This window comes from Phyllobates terribilis, unplaced genomic scaffold (genome assembly GCF_046119375.1).
Source record: "Phyllobates terribilis strain yellow unplaced genomic scaffold, ASM4611937v1 Scaffold_7__3_contigs__length_470593459, whole genome shotgun sequence".
In the NCBI taxonomy this organism is placed as follows: domain Eukaryota; kingdom Metazoa; phylum Chordata; class Amphibia; order Anura; family Dendrobatidae; genus Phyllobates; species Phyllobates terribilis.
In genome coordinates, this window is record NW_027362767.1 from 161,602,124 (window position 1) to 161,623,533 (window position 21,410).

General features: G+C 46.0%; 1 protein-coding gene across 1 annotated transcript in view; it reads right to left on the minus strand.

Moving 5' to 3' along the window:
• Positions 1 to 1,211: 1,211 nt before the first annotated feature.
• The window catches only part of LOC141153009 (CD48 antigen-like), a 56,787-nt gene continuing 36,588 nt past the window's right edge, over positions 1,212 to 21,410 (minus strand). Inside the window, exons 2-5 of the mRNA XM_073637683.1 lie at positions 4,472 to 4,780; positions 3,969 to 4,268; positions 2,229 to 2,324; positions 1,212 to 1,672 (exon numbers count right to left, since the gene is read on the minus strand). Of these exons, the coding sequence (XP_073493784.1) occupies positions 2,236 to 2,324; positions 3,969 to 4,268; positions 4,472 to 4,780 (698 nt within the window). The 3' untranslated portion in view covers positions 1,212 to 1,672; positions 2,229 to 2,235. The remainder of the gene's footprint in view (positions 1,673 to 2,228; positions 2,325 to 3,968; positions 4,269 to 4,471; positions 4,781 to 21,410) is intronic.

Sequence of the window (21,410 nt, forward strand, 5' to 3'; positions counted from 1 at the left end):
TGTAGTGGGTGTGGGTGGAGGAGGTAGTTCAGGGGAGCACTGTCAGTAGGGATATAAAAGAGAGACAGTAAACATCAAGAAGGGTCCAGTCCTGCTCAGGAGAGCAGTGTAGGAGAGTCCAGGCTCCTGGCTCCAGTGCTTGGAGCAGGAGTTGAGTGGAGAGAGAGAGGAGTCGTGCCTAGTCTGAGAGGCCCAGGAGCCAGAGTGAAGAGAAGAGATGAGCAGTGAGGAAGGCTCCAGGAGGAACCGAGGGGATCCTAGGGGCACGGTGAGTGCAGGAAGCCACCCATGCACCCGAATCTACACGGACGAGGAGGGATCAGGCCGCAGAGGGTACCGACCCCTAACTAGTGGAGAACAACCAGGCTCAGCTAGATAACCGGAGGCTGCTGCATTTTCAAGATGCTGCAGCCAACAACCACAATTACATCGCCGAAAAGGTGGCCGCGTAGGGTCCAGGGGACTGCACGTCCTAACATTTTTCCTGTAAAAGTGGAGTAATACTCTGACAACATTGTTCCCAGCAGTGACTTGGGCTTCAGAGATGCATCCAGGCAACATATTTGTATTTTTTTATTTTTTTAATCTCTTTATTTTCAATGGTTGAAAGGAGGGTGATTTGAAATGTTATGTTTTTTTTTATTTTTTTCATATTTTTTAAAACATTTCTTTTACTGTTCACTGCATTTATTAGTCCCCTTTGGGGACTCAAAGCTGAGATCGTCTGATCACTTTTACTTTATAGAGATACCACAATATTGCTGCATGTAGTAAAAATCATGGTCTCCTTGTTCGCAGTAAGAACACATTTTCATCTTTTCTTCAATGGGAGTTCTATTATATTTTGATATGTACAGTAGTCCAATGGTCTGAACTCTATGGCTTGTACCTGCACTTTGATGATTCACCCACTTTTAGAACAATAGATAGATAGACAGACAGACAGACATACAGACAGATAGATAGATAGATAGATAGATAGATAGATAGATAGATACTTAGGTGTGAACAGTGCATTAGCCACACAATCTGGACTGAGCCCCCATCTAGTACTAATGTTATTGTGCAAATTCATGTCTCCTTGCTGTTGTCATTGATATTTCATTATTTTACAGCTTCTAGGCTCACAATAATAAAAGGCTCACAAAAATAAAAGAAGAACAATTGTAGAGTCTGTGCAGACATTTATTACGGCAATAAAAACTTAGCAAGAGTTGAGATGATATGAGAAATAAAGAAAGGTAAAAAATATATAAAACAATCTCTATTAAATACCAATAAATTAAATGATAAGGTATTAACCCTCTTTGGTTTATATTTGTATTATTTACATGTCTCTAAAACCAATTGTACAAGATTATAAAAATGAGACTCAAAAGGAAAGGGAAAAAAAAGAAGGGATGGTGGGAGGAGGGGGATGTAACTGCAGTATCCTTCCCTCTGTGTGCATGCTATGAGGTGGAGGAGGAGTTACAAGTTGGAGATGTGTGATTGGCTCAGAGTATGAATCACATTCAGAAAAGCTGGCCCACTCAATGGACCCCAAGAGCTACACTTTTCTGGAGATCGATGGCCTACAGCTTAGTATCTTCAAAGTCAACACGTTTCCTGTAGGTCAGTGAGAATTTTCAGTGTCTCCAGTGAAGGTTGTTTGATCATGAAAGAGATGAGTCTGATGAAAAAAAAGAACAAATGAGTATATTAATCTAAAAAAACTTTACTTTGATTTGGCTACGGAATAATCTGGTACAATTACAGATTATCGATTATCTTCTGTATAGGACAACAGTGTTGAAGTTCATAAATTGATACATTTTTTCAGCCCTCAAATCATGCCCCTCCCTTTCTTAAATTCACACTGTGCCATCAGGGGCACTCTTATCCTCTTTAATAGTGACAATTGATACTCCCGCAAAGGTTCAGAACACTAGAGTTCTCTCTTCAGTATTCTTAGAATCTTTGGGATATTTTAAGCCACTCCTCTTTCATGAAACCACGCCCTTTGAGACACACCCACTTGATGAGGCATAAAAATGAATAAAACACAATAAATGTAGTACAGTTTCAGATTTTTGGGCCAAAATTGTAGAGCGTTTATATTGGCAAATCCTTTAAATATATAGATTCTATATGGAATGTTCCTGTAATATTGCTATTCAATTTTGTTGAAAAATCGGAGAACCATCGTTATCATTCTGATAATTGACATTGGTCATATAAAGAGTTACCTGTGTATTACTGATAACAGCGGGACAGGTATATGGAGAACAGGGATATGAGCAGGAAAGCTGCAATCAGTCCGGACCTCAGATACAAATAACATCCTGGAGGCAAGATATAATGATAAAGTTGTTAGGATTCTGGAGCTTAAAGTAAAGGAGATACTTAAGAAAAAGTTAAGAAGACAGAAGATCCAGGCAGAAGCAAAAGTAAAATAGGGTATCAGAGATTAGAAATGATGGTTTTAACTGTAAACAGCGCTGCTCCTGGCATTATCTGGAATTGCAGCTTAGGTCCATTCACTTGAATATTGCTAAGATTTACTAGTAAATACAGTGGAGAAGTGTAGATGGATAGAGATACTCCTCAACATCGAAACTTCAACACCAGGAAGGAAAAGGGGTGGAATGATAGAAATAAGAGATTGAAACATCACTGATCTGCAAATGGTGAAAAATGGGAACTAAATTTTCAAAACATCTGGATTTATTCATTTTGGAGAATGGGCATCATTTCCAGAGTTTCCCGCACTTACAACCTCGGCTGCTATCAATGAGATTATTAATAATCGTCTGAGGAATGTTCTCCCACTGAATGCACTTGGGCAAATCATCAAGATCCGCTGCTGGCAGCTCCTTTGTAATCACTAACAAATCATGATCCAGGTGTGCTTGATGGGAAACAAGTTCAGAGACGCTGTAGGCCTTAGTAGTGCATCTAGGCCACACAAGTAGCTCACAGTAGCACCAACAACATGTGATTTGGCATTGTTGTGCTGAAAAATTGCTCCTGGGACCCTTTGGAGAAATGGCCGCACCACAATCAGTGTAACGCCGAGCTGTTAGTGCACATGGAATGAAAACTAGAGGGGTCTGGCTACATTACATTATGTCACCATAATTTCAGGAGTAGGACCAGTGTGACATTCCCTTGTGATGGCCTCTTCATGACCAAATTCCAGTTATCATTTCATCCAGTACAAAATCAGATCTCATCGCTGAAGAGGTTAGACCACCCATTACAGCTTCCATTGCTGTCCTGTTCTGCACCATAATAACCTATGAGAGTGGTGGCATGAGGTCAATGTACACCTATATCTGGACGTCTGGCTCATAGCCCAATGTCACGCAGATGCCTTGTGATGGTTTGTGTAGACATTGTGTGATGCCTTAGGTTTGGTATATGATGTCTAATTTCTTGCAGTACAGAATGGATCACTATTCACCACTGTTATAATCTGATGATCTGTACATGTAGTGTTTCTCCTCTGTACACCTCTTGCTGTCATTCCAATTTGCTGTTGTACTCCCAACCATGGGGACACATAACATTGACCAGTGTTGACCTCTCGAGATAAATCAAGGTCTTTCAATTCAAGTATTCTGTCCTTTCCAGTTTGAGACAATTTTCGATAACTGGAACATCGGTGAACAAGAGGCACACACATTCATCCTACGAGACCTTATCTGATTTTCGAGGCTTCTTGTGGCTACAAAAATTTTTTTTTCAATCTGTCTTTTATTTGATTATTTTCAGATCTTGGTGACACCAGCTTTCTCGATTAGCAGAACATCATGGCTTGTCCTCCTTGGTGTTGCAATTTCAATGTTGAGGATTGCAGTTAAATAATAGTTAGATCAGATATATAGATGATGTTTTTAGGCAAATTCTGTTGGCATTATTAGTTATACTGGCACATACAGACATTTATGCTTTATACATATATGTAGAGAAAGGTCTTACATTACCTTTGTTTTTCATCATATTAGCTAGCCCACAAAGCCATTCTAGATGGACTGAGACATTCTTTTGGTCAGCCGGGCTCTGGACTATACACAGGAACTCCATGCTCTTGTGGCCTGGAAGTAGTGATATCTGGATGGTGCTTCCATTACTATACAGCTTATACTCTTTGTCCTGGTATGTGTATTTCCAAGTATAAAACAAAGCTGATGTATGAGATGGAGCCGAACAATGAAAGGTGACGTTACAACGGTCTCCGCCATATTCCATCCATTCGGTCTTTATAGCCGGAGTGGGAATGGGATCTGTAAATAAAAGCCATGCAACACTGGTTACATAAATTAAATAGACCAAAAAGTCATATAAACATCAATATGGGATTACTAAAAACCTATAAAATTTGCCAACTGCTATGGATTAATATTCAAGCAATGCCATTTCTTAACAGTTTTAGGTTTTTGGGTTTGGTTCTAGCTCATAAAATGGATATCCGGACCCATAAACTTACCGTACACAGTGAGGGTAAAGATGGACTTGTGGATGACTTTGCTGGTAAGCACGATCTCTGCACAGTATTTCCCAGTATCTTTTAAGCTCAAATGTCGGATGGTAATGATTGTTCCATTATTGGAAGCTTCGATACGGTTCTTAAATTGATCACTGTACGTCAAAAATGAATTATTCCCAGCCTCTGTCACTTTAACTGTGCTGCCTCCAGATGTAAATTTCCATATAGTTTCTTTTACAGGAAGTGGGAAGTGCCGGTAGGCGGAGAGTTCTACCGAGCGGTTCACCAGACCGATCACCGACACAGGTTCTTGATTAGTTGAAAAGAATCCAAAAATAAAAATTTAGCAATGACACAATGCAATAAAAAAGGACATTTTAGTTCTAAATTCTTTTTAACTATGATATTTCTATGTGGCTATGGCGGGAGATATTTTAGTGGGCACCAAGCTCACTCTTTGCCCAGGTAAAGAAAATCCCTATAACGCCTGGCCTACCAATCAAAATTGAATTGAAGTTAATTATATGGAGGTTGCATAGGTCCTAAAATACTGTTAAACTTCCAAATTTTTTTTATAGGATTTGAAGTGATTTATCAACAAAATATATTAATTACCTCTTGACCCCAGCCGCACACACGAGTATTTTGCGTCCCTTAAGTCATGTGCCATTAGCACTTCTTGAGTCTCTTCCACCCGTTATGTATTGAAGACCTTGTCCCCCAAGTACGTATTATACTGTATATTGTATTTTAAGAAACTAATTTTCCGTTTGACCTTTTTGTTATTTTCTGCTGAAATCTGATGTAAAACATTTTAAAAATAAAAAGTTACATAGATTGAAAAAAGACCTGCGTCAATCAAGTTCAACCTTCCTCCACCAGTTGTACATTTTGTCACTAATTTAACAAAAACCCACAATGTTATACAAGGTAATACTTTTTAATACATTTTTATTTTTGTGTAAAATATAAATATTTTATTAACCTAGCTGTAAACTTATCCCTATCCTTATCACTATCTCTTACCTTGGCTCTAACCCTAGCCCTAGCTCTAAAACTAGTTAGGTTTTAAAAAAAAAGTATGTAAAAACTTAAAGAGGTTTTCCCATGAACAAGTTATTTTTAATCATCATTTTAATAAATACATCTTTGAATAATAATAATTTCCCCGATTGGATGTTTAAAAAAAAATGTCCCTGTGCTGAGATAATCTTATACATGTGCCCCTGCTGTGTAATGTCTGTGTCTGACTATACAGGAACATGGTCTGTTCATACCACATCTCCTGGACAGGGGATGAAGCAAAAGAATATTCAGACAGGACAGCATTGAATCACAGATTATTTTTTTCTTTGTGGTAAAACTTTGCTTAAAAACAGGCAGTAAAATGTTTTACCTCACAAAAAAGATTCAGCTGTGATTAAAGCCCCTGCTTTAATGTCTGTATACTCTTTTGCTCCCTCCCCTGTCAGTTGCTGCCTATACTGAGCGAATACATGTAAACTTCTAGAAAAAAACAGTATAATCAATAGGAATCTATATTGATTAAATTCCATAGTATGCACTGCCTACCTAGGACCCAATGTATAGCAAGTTCATCATGTTGATATAGGAAAAGGAGGGGAGAGGGTTCAAGCTTAAGAAGATGAACCAAGGGGCGCCTTTACGACCCACATGACCCTTGAGAAGGGCTCTTGTGTCGAAACGCGCATTGGGGTTGCAGTGCCGACACGTGGGCTCACCTTTACAACCGTCGTGTACCCCAGGTAATTTATTATTATCATATGAATATGTATTGACATCTATACTGGGGGTTTGGTTACACTAGGATCGCAAGGTGAACAGTACAAAATAAGACAAAATATATGGAGTTCTGTGTACTTACCATTGTAATGAGGGATATATGGGAAATTCATAGTATATATAAGGATGATCTATTTGCCCTTTCAATGGTTGTAGAAACGACTCATATATATTCTTTACATAGCAATTATATGTCTTGGCGCTGCCACTATTTCCACTTGGATGTTTGTATGTATGCACTTTCTCTCTTCCCTCACCTGTAAATTTTAACAATACATTTTTTTGTATTTTTCATAATTATTAGTGTCCTTGGTTCATCTTTTTGGGCTTGAGCCCTCTTCCCCCCTATAGAGAGCGAAGCAGTTGAGATGAGTTTGAGTCCTTCAGCTGTCATGCCCGGCATAGACAGTGAGTGAAATGATTAAGTTCACAGTATGATAAAATGAGCTCTGTTATCTTGGTCACAGTATATGCAGAGTGCAACAGCTGATGGCAAACTTATCTTGACTGCTGTGCTCTGCATAGGTATTTGTGGAGCAGACGGAGATGTCATCCCTCACAGTGCCCTTGCACCTCCGGAAGCGAGTGCACCACTATAGAATTTGGCATCTGCCCCTGTATTTCCCATGCTATACCACTGGCACACATACACATTGCATACTCACATAGTCATTCCTTCTCTCCCATAGAAGTCAATCTCCATAAGCCCCATAAAAGTGAATGGAGTGGTCATAAAATATACACACCAGTGCTCCATTCATACAAGAGACTTTAAGATCCCACAGGTGAGAAATGTATTTTCTGGGAACACCTCTTTAATACTGATGGCCTATTGGTCTAGATCTGAATTAACTCTTGGCCTTTCAGATGCTACAGTAACTCCCACAGAGCCATCTTTGTCCATGTGGTTCACTGGGTAGGGACATAACAGTACAGGTATTATGGGCATATACTAAGTATCATATAAGCTTGGTTCTTCCAATTTATGGTGATCAGAATAAGATAGAGCCATTAATGCTAAATAATAGGATACAAATATTGGTAAAAGAAAATCTTGGTGCCAATTGTGAAATCCCCCCACATAGTAACACAGTGAGGAACTACTTTGATCCTGTTTTGAAGAGAACTTCACCTAACTTAGTTTTATTATTGACCAACCCACATCCTGTTTTACAAACCAGATCATAGTGAAGTTCTTTTAAGTTTTCTCTGCAACTTCTTAGTATAAGGTCAAGGGAATATTATTTCTTTACGAGAAGACTTTCAGGCTGGCACAGGGAGGCTCGCCGGGAAAAAAGCGTATACTAATTAAAAAAAAGGAAACTTGCTATTTCATGTCACCTATTGGAAGTAGCTATCCTATAACTCTGACCCATTGACAAACCTTGCCCCATGGATACTTAGTGTAACCACACCAGTACATTACTCTTCATTGACAAGTGGTAAGAACTAGTGATGAGCGAGCATGCTCGCTACTGCTCGGTACTCGCCCAAGCATCTCACTGCTCGAGATGCTCGGCGCTCGCCGAGTATTTCCGGGGTTGCTGGGCGGGAGCTCGGGTCCCCTCCCTGCATATTTGGCGCTCTTTAGAGAGCCAATGAACATGCAGGGATTGTCTGCCATGCACTGTAATGCCGTAGCCATGTTGGTTGTGGCATTACAGTGATTGGCTGGCCGCACAGCATCATCAGGTGTATATCAGACCTGGCGCCGCCATGCTCGTCAAAGTCACTCCAGAATCAGGCAGAGTAGGGAGAGCTGCTGCTGTGTCAGGGAGAGATTTGCTTGTTTCTTAGTTAGTGTAGGTGTACCACCATATATTATTCACATATCCATCTCAACTAACAGTCCTTCTGAGCACTAATCCATCTGCAGCGATATCAGTGCTAGGCAGGCAGGCAGGGTATGTGGCAGACTGCAGTGCATATAGCAAGAGGGTCCATTACAGTTCTGTCTCCTGCTGGTGCTTTTACAGATATTTCTAGAAATAGCCCCAGGTATCAGGGGCCAGGAATATTTTTTTTTTATCTTAATCCTGATTATGTGCTTAAAAAGCAATCCAGAGAACACCATTTTTCTGCTCCATTTGCTTGTTGGCACTGCAGAAAACAGCCAGGTCCTTCCCATATTACAGCGCTAAAAATCCAGCTATTATATTAAAAACTGTGGTTTGTCCATCAAACGGATAACATATACAGTACAGACCAAAAGTTTAGACACACCTTCTCATTTAAAGATTTTTCTGTGTTTTTATGATAATGAAAATTGTACATTCACACTGAAGGCATCAAAACTATGAATTAACACATGTGGAATTATATACTTAACAAAAAAGTGTGAAACAACTGAAAATATGTCTTATATTCTAGGTTCTTCAAAGTAGCCACCTTTTGCTTTGATGACTGTGACGCGCCCCTGGGCCTGTGTCGCGCTGCGTTGCGCACGCGGGAGCTTACCCGGAGCCGGATCTCTTGAGGGTTGTAGTCTCGTGGCGGTGACCCGGTCCGTGCCCAGGGAGTCAAACTGAGCGGCGATGTAACAGCGGTAGATGCAGGACGACTACGCCACCCGTTGAATGCAGCTATGGAGCTGCCGCTGCAGGACAGTCCGCTGAGGCCGGTGGATGGATGGTGCAGCGTAGATGGTATAACCCCCAACGGGAGGGGTATGGCCTCAGGGCAGCAGATGTGGATGATGGGGGTAGCAGGAACCACTCAGAGACGGTGCGGTGTAATTCAGGGTCTTTACTGGTAACAACGATAGACCCTCCCGGAGTACTTGCTAGTGAACGGGGCCTGGTCAGTCCTTGAGCAGATGGGATCTCCCCTGGCCAGGCCGAGTTGTAGGCCTCCCAAACTGACTGTACTCTTCTGGCTACCTTGCTAGAAGCGGATATAAGTAGCCCACGTCCCTGAGTGTACCGTGTGGTGCTCACCCATATGGCCGGTGACTCGGGGCCTTCTAATGGCTTCCGCTCCACGATGGCGGTGCTGGTCCCACGCGTGTGACCGTGCCTTCGGGTTTCTGGGCCTGAGGACCTGAAATCCCCTGCCGGTCGGCTTCTGCTGCTGGGTAAGAGTTAGTCCCCACAGCCTCGGACGCCGGGTCCGGTAAGAAAGCTTCTCAGTCAGGGCGAGCTCTGCAGCTGCCAGCCTCTGACTTGTAGTAGTATTGCTCCCACTGAGCTTCTGCTGTTTCTTCCTGTGACTGTTTCTTGTCTCTACTCTCCTTGACTGCTAACCCTGCTTCAGCCCCGGGTTTATATAGGGGAAGTTCTTCCCCTCCCAAGACTGGGCAGGAGGTGTGGCATGCACAGGATCCCTGACCAAAGGACCTCCCACCTGCTCTCAGACATAATATCTCTATCACTGTGGCAACCAGACCCCTGGGGTGTCACAACTGCTTTGCACACTCTTGGCATTCTCTTGATGAGCCCCTGGCCCAGTCGTGCAGCTTCAGGCCTCGAAACATCGAGGATCAGCAGCCGTGCAAGCTCCTCCCAATACCAGCGCCACCGGTTGCCTGCCCCGGCGGAGAGGAGTTATGCTGGGACAACTGGGGGGGAGATCTAATGGGGCTCTCCTACGAAACCGAGTCTGCCGCCCTGCAGAGGAAGGAGTTCTGCAGGCGGGAGCTCCGACAATTGGAGAGCGCTCGGGAAGCACGCAGTGAACGCCTGGAGGCCTGTGACAAGTCCGCCAGGCGGAGACAGCCCACCCCAGCCCCCGTGAGGAGGGCCTCATTGTAAAATTTAATCTAAAGGCTGGGTGGGGCTTCATCCGCAGTCCCGAGTTTAACAGGGACATTTTTGTCAACCGGCGGGATGTGGAGCCTGAGCTGGAGGAAGGCCATCCCGACCGGAACCTGTATCCGGGAGACCGTGTTACGTTCGCCTGGCACCATGGTGAGCGTGGCTGGTATGCCCTGCATGTGTACCATGCCAACAAGGACGCACCACTGCAGGAAGTCCCTTGTGACCTGGCTGGGTCAGGGAAGAATGAGGAGTACCCCAGAAGGGGTCCCCGGTACTAGACATGGTACTGAGACTGAACGTAACTGTATATAGTCACCCATCAGGGTGCTGTGTTGCCATTTTGGTTTAATAAGAATGAGGAGTACCCCAGAAGGGGTCCCCGGTACTAGACATGGTACTGAGACTGAACGTAACTGTATATAGTCACCCATCAGGGTGCTGTGTTGCCATTTTGGTTTAATAGTGTGTTTTCTTAGGTACCCATAAGGGTATAGAGACAGTAGGGAAGAGGACAGTGATCTCCCTAAGAACTTTCCATTGTAAAATAGTTTAGCACTTCTTAAAGTGCACCCTATTGGTTTTATAAGTGCAATCCTTACCTCAGAACAAAAACCCGTTTGGCGTGGCAGCAGACGAGGTCCAGTACCTGGATCATGTATGCCCTGCAGCCACGCCCAGGGCCTATATTGAGAGTATGCGGACAGGTCCCTCATTATGCTGCTGTTGCACCCTGGTGCAGAAACTCTCTTGAAAATGTTTTATATGAAAAGTGTTCTTATAATGTTTTACAAATGTAACGTTTAAAATGATGTGCCTCCCATAAAGGGAAGAATGTTTTTACAGTCTTATATGCGAATGCATTCAAAAATTTTGTATGTCAAGTATCCTTGTTTTTGCTTTGTTCCAGCCCACGGACGTGCTGTGTTTTACCGGGGGGGGGGGAATGTAGCGCCCCTTAGGGTTCGGTCGCCACAGAGGTACTGCACTTCACCCAGAGGTGTGGTGTCTCCCTTCTCTCAGGTAAGGAGGGAGTGCTGCACGGAACTCCAACACCTACATCCAACACTACACTACCCCAGGCCAGCCGGAGGAGCAAGACGCAATGTAGTTTTCTGCTGAGCTCTGACCCTGGCAGGGGAGGGGGGAACCCAATGTTAGGGGGAACCAGTAGTGGGTGTGGGTGGAGGAAGTAGTTTATGGGAGCACTCATACAGTAGATATATAAAAAGGTAGACATCTTAAAATAGAGGAGTTGGAGTAGGGACCGTTCAGAGGAACAGTCTGGGAGCAGAGACTCGGTAGGAGCTCTGCCCCACTACAAGGGCCCAGGACTGAGGCCCAGGAGGGGAGCAGGGAGTAAGCTTCGTTCTTCAGAAGGGATCCTAGGGGAGTATGGCGAGTGCAGGCGGCACCTGTACACCCCGAACCTGCCAAGTGTCAGGAGAATTTAGGCCGCAAGAAGGGGACTGGCCCTTGGCCCAGTCGTGCAGTTTCAGGTCTCGGCTGGAAAAACTGGAGGCTTCTGGCTTTTATACCCAGAAGCCAAACCCCCACTCCGATCCAAGTAAGGTCAAGCAGGTCTGAGCAACTCCGACAGACAGGGGGGACCTCGCAGCACCCGAACAGGATTGACAGAGTGAAGCGCAGGGCAGGAGGGAGAAAAGACCCAGCGTGAAGTCGGTCTAGAAAGGTACATAGGAAAGTGGGCTTCTGCCAGGTACACCCGAGCTACCTGAGGAAGGACTGAACCCCTGCCCGGTGAACGCAGTGCGATGCGGGAGTACTGTGCACCTGTGGACTGTCTAAGAACTGTGAGTAAATCTTGGATGACTGCACTATACTGCCTCCGCTCCTTTATTTCGCCGGTGCCATTTCCCTCCCTGCACTACAATGCCCAGCGCACCTCCATTTATCCTACACTGCCCTGAGGCCTGCTCCACCTGTGGGGAGCCGTTCCATCTCAAGCTGCCCTATCATCTGCCTCAGAGGACCGTCGCAGCGCTGGTGATCCTCACCAGACACCACAGGTGGCGTCACAAATAATTCCAAAAACCCCAAATAATAGAAGTTTCCCCATTTCACTGACCGCCCTGGGTCACGGACCGGGCCAGCCACCGTGATATCCCCTGGCAACCAGAGGCCCGGCTGCCGAGTACCCCATGGCCCTGGGGGCACGTCACAATGAGGAAGAGGAGGAGGAGGAGGAGGAAGAACAGGAGCTAGTTTCATGCGCTATAGATGGTACTACCTGCACAACTGTCATACCGTCTGCTCAGCATGGATGGCCTGAGGAAAGGGAGGAAAAGGAGGAGGAGGAGAGCATGGTCAGTCATCCTCTTGGTGATGACACAGAAGTCTTGCCTGTTAGCAGGCTGGCACGCATGGCTGAGTTTAAGTTTCGCGGCCTTTCCCGTGACCCTCACATTCTCAAAATTTTGGGTGACAGTTATTACTGGTTGGTGACACTTCTAGACCCACGCTACAAGGAGAACTTACAGTAATAACTCTTATTCCTGAGGCGGATAGGTCTATTAAAATGGGCTGTACCAGTAGGCCCTTTTTGCGGAACTATTAAAAAAAATACCATCTGAAAACACTGGCGGCAGAGGGCACAGTTCGTTGGACAACCAAGAGGTACAGGTGAGAGAGACACAATTCCAATCCAGCAGAGGCAGGGGAACACTGTCAAAGTTCTGGGACAGTTTTCTCAAACCCTCCCTTCTTACATGCCCTGAGGCGCGGGGTACTCTCACAAGGAGTGCAAAGTTTGGGAAGATGGTGAGGGAGTACCTTGCCGACTGTACCAACGTCCTCTGTGATTCCTCTGTGCACTATAATTATTGGGTATCCAAGCTGGAAATGTGGAATGAACTGGCTCTCTATGCCTTGGAGGTCCTGGGCTGCCCTGCCGCTAGCGTTTTATCACAGCGGGTTTTTAGTGCTGCTGGTGGAATTATAACTGATAAACGCATCCGCCTGTCAGCTGAAAATGCTGACAGGCTGACTCATATAAAAATGAACAAGGGCTGGATTTGGCCAGACTTCTCAACACCACCGAATGATAGCAGCATAACATAAACTCAAATCTAGTGTCTTTTTTTGGGAGGGCTATTTGCATGCACCTATTCACACCCACACATGGGTATACACTTCCTGATTTTGTCTATTTGCTCTTGTCCTCTGCCTTCTCCTCATCCTCCATCACCATATCATTCACCACCATATCTACCATATCATCTTCTCTACGTGTTTTGAACGGTACATTGGAGTGCCTCCAAATTTTTGTCAGTCTGTAATAGTGACGTAATACCTCTGACATCGTTGTTGACAGCAATGACCTGGGAGTCAGAGATGCTTCCAGGGGTCTTCTCCATGCTGTTCCCATGTCATTTGAGCACTGTTCCCATTGATTTCTGCAGTTTCTAGTCCCTCTGCAGACCGTCAGGGGGACCACCGGTAAAATGCTCGAGTTTCCCATAGACTTACATTGGGCTCGTTGCTTGGGTTGAGCACCCGAGTATTCCAATGTGCTCGACCCGAGCAACGAGCACCTGAGCATTTTAGTGCTTGCCTGTCACTAGTAAGAACTATTGAAACAGCTGTCCACAGGAGATCTTTTTCTTTTGGAGAAGACTCTGGTTTAGCTAAACATCTCATGTCTTTTGGCAATTGTCTTGAAATGCTCCTGGGAAACGGGGAGACTACAAAGATGTTCAGAAAAGTTGGAAAAATAACCAGTTGCATGCGCAATATTCCAAAAAGCAATGCTTTTGCTGTGTGAGATTCTGTCTAGGATTATATCCATAGAGAAAAGGATTTGAAAGTGTACCTAGAAGAACAGATGCTGTTTTGAAGGCAAAGAATGATCCCACCAAATATTGATTTTAATCAAGGATGTCCAGGACTGGATAATGAGAAGCCCAAGGAAATTGACATGAAAATGATTCAAGCATACGCACATCGGTAGAACAACATGTTGAGTTGCTGAAATCACTTCATCTGATGGAAAGTAATAGTTTTATCCACTGAATCATTTCAACATGTGAGCTTCTAAGAGGGTTAAAAATGGCGTGTGAGTGTTCTCCCCCTTCCAAAGTACTGGCCCTTCAGTTATATTTGATGTCCTTCCACTGTGACATGTAAAGAATAGTGATGAGCGAGTATGTTCTGTTAACCCTTTCGCCAAGTATGCTCCGGCCGAGATCCGAGTATTTACAGCTGCTCGGTGATATGATTGAATCGCTCCTGTGTGCATGATTTGCGACTGTTTGACAGCTTTAGTACATGTGAGGAATGTCTATTTCTTACACATTCCTCACATGTAATAAAGCTGTCAAACAGTTGCAAATCATGCACATGGGAGTGATTCAAACATAACACCGAGCAGCTATAAATACACGGAGCTCGGCCGGAGCATACTTGGCGAAAGGGTTAACAGAACATACTCGCTCATCACTAGTAAAGAACTTAAATTGGTTGAAGATAACTTTGTGTTGTGTGACATAGGAATATGGGGACATAGTTCTGGGACTGGTGAAAACAGTCAGGGGGATACCATGTCCTAGATCACACATGTCGAACTCTGGTCTGCAGGCGAAATCTGGCCCTCCGGGTGATAATATTTGGCTTGCGATGCCAGGGACTATGTGGGGCCATTATATTGTCTGGAGGACTATGTGTGACCATTATATTGCATGGAGGACTATGTGGGGCCATTATACTGTATGGAGGACTATGTGGGGCCATTATATTGCATGGAGGACTATGTGGGGCCATTATACTGTAATGGACACTATATGGGGCCCATTATACTGCATGGAGGACTATGTGGGGCCATTATACTGTATGGAGGACTATGTGGGGCCCATTATTCTGTGTGGAGGACTATGTGGGGCCCATTATACTGTATGGAGCATTATGCGGGGCCATTATACTGTATGGAGGACTATGTGGGGCCCATTATACTGTATGGAGGACTATGTGGGGCCATTATACTGTATGGAGGACTATGTGAGGCCCATTATTTTGTATGGAGGACTATGTGGGGCCCATTATTCTGTATGGAAAACTTAGAGGGGCCCATTATCATGTATGTAGAACTATGTGGGCCCATTATACTGCATGGAGAACTATGTTGGGCCCATTATACTGTATGGAGGACTATGTGGGGCCCATTATTCTATATGAATGACTATGTGGGGCCCATTATACTGTGTGGAGGTCTGTGTGGGGATGACCATTGCGGCATCATACTGTGATGGGTCACCATACTTTTCTGGGGGGTAGAGTAGGGTCATCATACCGTGCGAGTGGAGAGTACTGTGGAGAAATTCACTGTGGGGATTATCATATTGTGTTTGGAGAGCACTTTGGTTGGCATCATACTTTGTTATCTGTATTATTTATTAATTCAAGGTTTTTTATCCTTCATCACATATTTAAATTAGGCCATTGGGTCATTGGGCTTTTTACTGCTCTTACATAACATTATATTATTTCAGTGTGCCCCATTAGAGCTTAAGTGCTAATTTTATTCTAAGATCTATTAATTAAAATGTACTTTGTTCATGAAACAAGCCCTTTAAGTTTGTTACCATATCAAAAGTTTCATCATTATATTTGACAAAGAAAAAAGTTTTTAATTTTTGCCCTCTGTGTGTTTGAGTTTGAAATACCTGTCCTGGATGAACTGGGTTGTATGCTGCTTTTACGGAGAGTAACTTGGAGATTTTTACTTGCGGAAAGCTTAGATAAACATTGTAGTTGTGATTCAAATAAAAACAAACTTGAGGGCTGGGTTCTCTCCACTCAGGGTCAGTCAGAGAGGGAAAGAGCCAGATTGACTCCACTCAGGGTCAGTCAGAGAGGGAAAGAGCCAGATTGCCTCCAATCAGGGTCAGTCACAGAGGGCATGAGCCAGATTACCTCCACTCAGAGTCAGTCACAGAGGGCATGAGCCAGTTTGCTTCCACTCAAGGTCAGTCACAGAGGGCACAAGCTAGATTACCTCCACTCAGGGTCAGTCACATAGGGCATGACACAGATTGCCTCCACTCAGGGTCAGTCACAGAGGGTATGTCACTCTGAGTCAGTCACTCAAGGTCAGTCAAAGAGATCATGAGCCAGATTGCCTCCACTCAAGATTAGTCACAGAGGGCACAAGCCAGGGTCAGTCACAGAAAGTATAGGCAGCAGATTTGGACTCCTAATTAGTGATGAGTGAACGCGCTCGCCACTACTCGGTACTCGCCCGAGCATCATGGTGCTCGATAAGCTCGGCGAGTATTTCCGGGTTGCTCGGGCGGGAACTCGGGTCCCCTCCCTGCATGTTTGGCGCTCTTTAGAGAGCCAATGAACATGCAGGGATTGCCTGCCATGCACTGTAATGCCGTAGCCATGTTGGTTGTGGGCATTACAGTGATTGGCTGGCCGCACAGCGTCATCAGGTCTATATAAGACCTGGCGCCGCCATGCTCTTCACAGTCACTCCGGATCAGCCAGTGTAGGGAGAGCTGCTGCTGTGTCAGGGAGAGATTTATTCGTGTATTAGGTAGTGTAGGGAGAAAAACCATACATTACACATATCCATCTTAACAAACAGTCCTTCTGAGGACTAATCCATCTGCAGAGACATCAGGCAGGCAGTGTATATAGTCAGGCAGGCAGTGTATATAGCAGACTGCAGTGCATATTGCACAAGAGGCTCCATTCCAGTTCTGCCTTCTGCTGCTGTTAGATATTTCTAGAAATAGGCCCAGGTCAAAGGGCCAGGAATAATATTTTTTGCATCTTAATCCTCGTAATTTGCTTAAAAAGCAATCCAGAGAACAACGTTTTCTGCGCCATTTGCTTGCTGGCACTGCAGAAAACAGCCAGGTCCTTTCCATATTACAGCGCTAAAAATCCAGCTATTTAAAACTGTGTTTTCTTCGTCACACGGATCACATATATGTTTTTAGAAAATACTGCCATTTCTGGCCTCCATTAAAAAAAATTTCAGTGTGTCAGTGAAGCAATTGACACCGGTTTGGTGTTCAAAATAGTTACCTACAGGCCAGGTATTCAAAACTGTGTTTTCTCCGTCACACGGCTCACATATACGTTGTCAGAAAATACTGCCGTTTCTGGCCTCCATTAAAAATTTCTTTCAGTGTGTCAGCAAAGTTTTTGACACTGGATTGCTGTTCAAAACAGTTACCTACAGGCCAGGTATTTAAAACTGTGTTTTCTCCGTCACACGGATCACCTATACGTTGTCAGAAAATACTGCTATTTATGGCCTCCATTAAAAAAAATTTTCAGTGTGTCAGTGAAGCAATTCACAGCAGTTTGTTGTTCAAAATAGTTACCTACAGGCCAGGTATTTAAAACTGTGTTTTCTCCGTTAAACGGCTCACATATAAGTTCCCTCCAAATTCAGTCATTTGTAGCGAGCGTGGAAGATACTTTCCTCCATTGAAAATGGGCAAGGCACGTGGCAAGGGACGGGGAACTGGACGTGATAGTAATGGTGCATGCAGAGGTTGAGGACAAGGCCATGGGCAAGCCGAAATTGTGCCACAACAAACACCCACATCTTCTCACCTGACCTTCCTGTCCAAATTTCTAGGGGTACCGCAGCACACCACTATTGAACCCAGAGCAGTGTCAAAAGGTTTGTTGGATAGCGGATAATGCTTCCAGTCACTTAGCCACCACCACCACCCTGTCTTCCACACGGTCAGGTCTCAGTAGCCGTGAGTCTGGACCGCATATTCCTCACCCTGATCCTCGTTCCTCTCACCATGCCGAGTACCCAGAGCCAACTGATGCCACCATTGAACACTCTGAAGAACTGTTCACTTTTCCATTAATAGATTCGGGCCTCTCGCCCGGTCCACTTGAAGCGGGGCAAGAGGAAATCGCGTGTAGCGATTCCGAAATATTTGAGCAGCCACGGTCACACGAAGGCAACGGTGGGAAAGTGTCACAAGAGGTGGACGATGAGGAGATACAATTGCCAGAAAGTCAGGAGGAGGACCAGGGTGCGGAAGTGAAAGACGAGGTAGTGGACGATATAGTAACTGACCCAACCTGGCAGGAGGACATGCAGAGCGAGGACAGCAGCACACAGGGGGAGGGAGGCAGAGCATCCCAACAGGCAGAAAGAAGCAGTGTGGTGGCCGCAGACAGAAGGCAGGCAATCGTTCCCCGTAACACCAACACGAAGGAAGTTGCCAGTACAACTGTTAGGTCTTCCCGAGTATGGTTGTTTTTTAAAGACTCTGTCGATAACCCCAAAAAGGCCATTTGCACCACCTGCCAGGCCATCATCAGCAGGGGTGGCAAAACGACAAGCCTGACCACCACCAGCATGATCAGGCACATGGCGGCAAAGCACCCGACTTTGTGGGCCGAACCCCAGGGTCCAGGAACAGTGTCTGCGGGTGGCACCATTGCTTCTTCCGCTGTTGTGGATGCAAGCCAATCCCCTGTCCATGGTGCATGCGAAGATGCCTCCTGCCCTGCACCTGTCGTTGCACACTCTCAAGTAGCAGCATCAGGAAGCACGTCCATGTCCTTGTCCCAGCGCAGCGTTCAGTTGTCCATACCCCAGTCCTTGGAACGCAAGCGCAAATATGCAGCCAACGCCCCACAGGCCACACTACTAAATTCTCACATTTCACGACTGCTTGTGCTAGAAATGTTGCCTTTTAGGCTCGTGGAGACTGAAGCATTCCGCAATGTGATGGCGGCGGCCGTCTCTCGGTACTCGGTCCCCAGACGCCACTATTTCTCCCGGTGTGCCGTCCTCGCATTACATAAGCACGCGTCCCAAAACATTAGCCATGCTCTCAACAACGTTGTTACCGGTAAAGTCCACCTAACTACTGACACGTGGACAAGTGCTTGTGGGCAGGGACGGTACATCTCGCTGACAGCACAATGGAAGCCGGGAATAAGTCGGACCTTGAGATGGAACACGTCCTCCCGACGCCAAGGATTGCGGGCCCTAGGTCAATCAGGGTTGCCTCCACGGTCTACACCTCCTGCACCTCCTCCTCCTCAGCCTCCTCCTCCTATTCAGCCTCCATCTCCGAAATGACCACATCCGTCACAAGCTGGAAGCACTGCAGCACTGCCTCGGCCAAGCGGCAACAGGCTGTGCTGAAGCTAATATGCTTAGGTGAAAAACCGCACAATGCTGAAGATTTGTGGACAGCTCTTAAAGAACAGGCAGATCTGTGGCTCACACCGCTGAACCTACAGCCACGCATGGTCGTGTGTGACAATGGCCAGAACCTGGTGGCGGCTCTGAGGCGAGGCAAGCTCACACACGTACCATGCCTGGCCCATGTGCTTAACCTTGTGGTTCAGCGGTTTCTCAAATCCTACCCGGAGCTGCCGGATCTGGTTGTTAAAGTACGCCGCCTGTGTGCCCATTTTAGAAAGTCAGATACAGCTTCCGCCGCCCTTGCAGTGTTTCAGCAGCGTTTGCAGCTTCAGGCTCACAGACTGATGTGTGATGTACCCACGCGTTGGAACTCTACACTGCAGATGTTGGGAAGGATTTGTGAGCAGAAGAGGGCAGTTGTTGAGTACCAGCATCAACAAGGCCATCGCTATTCAGTTCAGACTCCACACATAAGACCTCAGGAGTGGACATGGATGTCAGACATATGTACCATCCTCCAAATCTTTGAGGACTCCACCAAGATAGTGAGTAGTGTTGAGCCACCCCCGTAGTGTTCGAGTTCGGTTCGGTTCGTCGAACACCCGTGTGTTCGCCGAACTGTTCGTCGAACTGTTCGTCGAACACCTTCGAACACCGTTAAAACCAATGGCAGGCAAACAAAAACACAGAGAAACACATAGAAAACACCTTCAAAGGTGTCCAAAAGCTGACAAACTGCTCAGAAGACATAACTAACACATGGAAAAGTGACAAGTACATATAGTCATGCGAAAATAAAAGAGGTGGAGGAGTAAAAGGAGGGGGAGACACAGATATAGGCATGTCATGCCCTTCTAAAATCCAAAAAGTGAGAAGCCGACACGGCCAGTCCGCTCCTGCCCGTGCCACATCCGTGTCGCCGGGTTTGTGCCAGAGCCGCGGTGAACCCTGACGGCCAGCCCCCCTCTCCCAATACTGGTGCCTGTCCGCTGGTGAGTCGAGCGAGCCCCCCTGTGGTGGAGGCAGCTCTGAGCTTTTTAATTTAAATTGTCTCTCTAATTTGAATGAATACACTTTAAATCCATTTACAAGGATCTATTGGAGGGCAAGTCTCATGCCAGCAGCCGCGGTAATTCCAGCTCCAGTAGCGTCCACTAAAGCTGCTGCAGTTAAAAAGCTTTTATAAGGATCGAGCTCGGCTGTCCACCGCAAGGCATCCTACTGCCAGTCCCAGCCCCTATGCCTTGGGGTGCCTCCTGATGCTCTTCACTAAGTATCCCATGGTCCCGAAGCATTTCCTTTGAAAAAATTAAGTGTCCAAACTACAGGTGGTGCAGCTTGCTTAACAGCCGGGATAATCCGCTCACTAGCAGACACTGCTACTAGGCACAAAGTATTTCCTGGGCTAGATGCAGTTAAAAATTTGTAATTAGATACTCTCGTTGGATGCTGAGAAAGCATTCCATAGAGTCTCCTGGCACGCCATATATGATTCTCTTAAAAAGCTTGGGGTAGGGGTCTAGGGGACCCTTTTATAGCCAAAATCACGGCCCTGTATCGCAATACGTCACCTAGGCTGAAGATAAATGGAACTGTAGCACCCTGAGGGCTCAGTTGCTACAGATGTATTGCACCTCACCCAGAGGTGTGATATCTCACTCTCAGGTAAGGATGGAGTGTGGATCAGGACCCGACACCTGCATGCATTACAACACATTGCCGTGGGGCAGGGCGACCAATATGCCCCTGAGATGGGCACGAAAGTCCCTGTCCCTGGCTGGAGTGGGGGGAGGGAACACTGAGGAAGGGGAACCCTGTAGTGCAGGAGCAGGGAGGAAGCAGTTCCTGGGTGCATTGAGAAGGGAGTATAGAAGGTGGGCACCATCTTAGTTCAGTGCAGAGAAGTCTGAGCAGAAGTGGCAGGGAGCAGGGGCTCTGCATGGGCTCTGCTCCGGAGGCGGGCCTAGTAACAGAGGCCCAGGCCTGGAAGAGGGAGAAGGAAGGAAGAGGAGCGGAGAAGGCTCCAGGAACGAGGAATGAAGGGATCCCAGGGGTGCGGACGGGCGAGTCGCCACCGCACGCCCGAATCCACCTGCGTGTAGGGGTCAGGCCAAAGGGGGAGACCGGTCCCCGAACTAGTGGAGGCAGGAAACGACCCTCAGCTAGAAACCGGAGGCTCTGACATTTTATGTGGCGCAGCCCCTCGCTACACCCGCTAGGAAGGCAC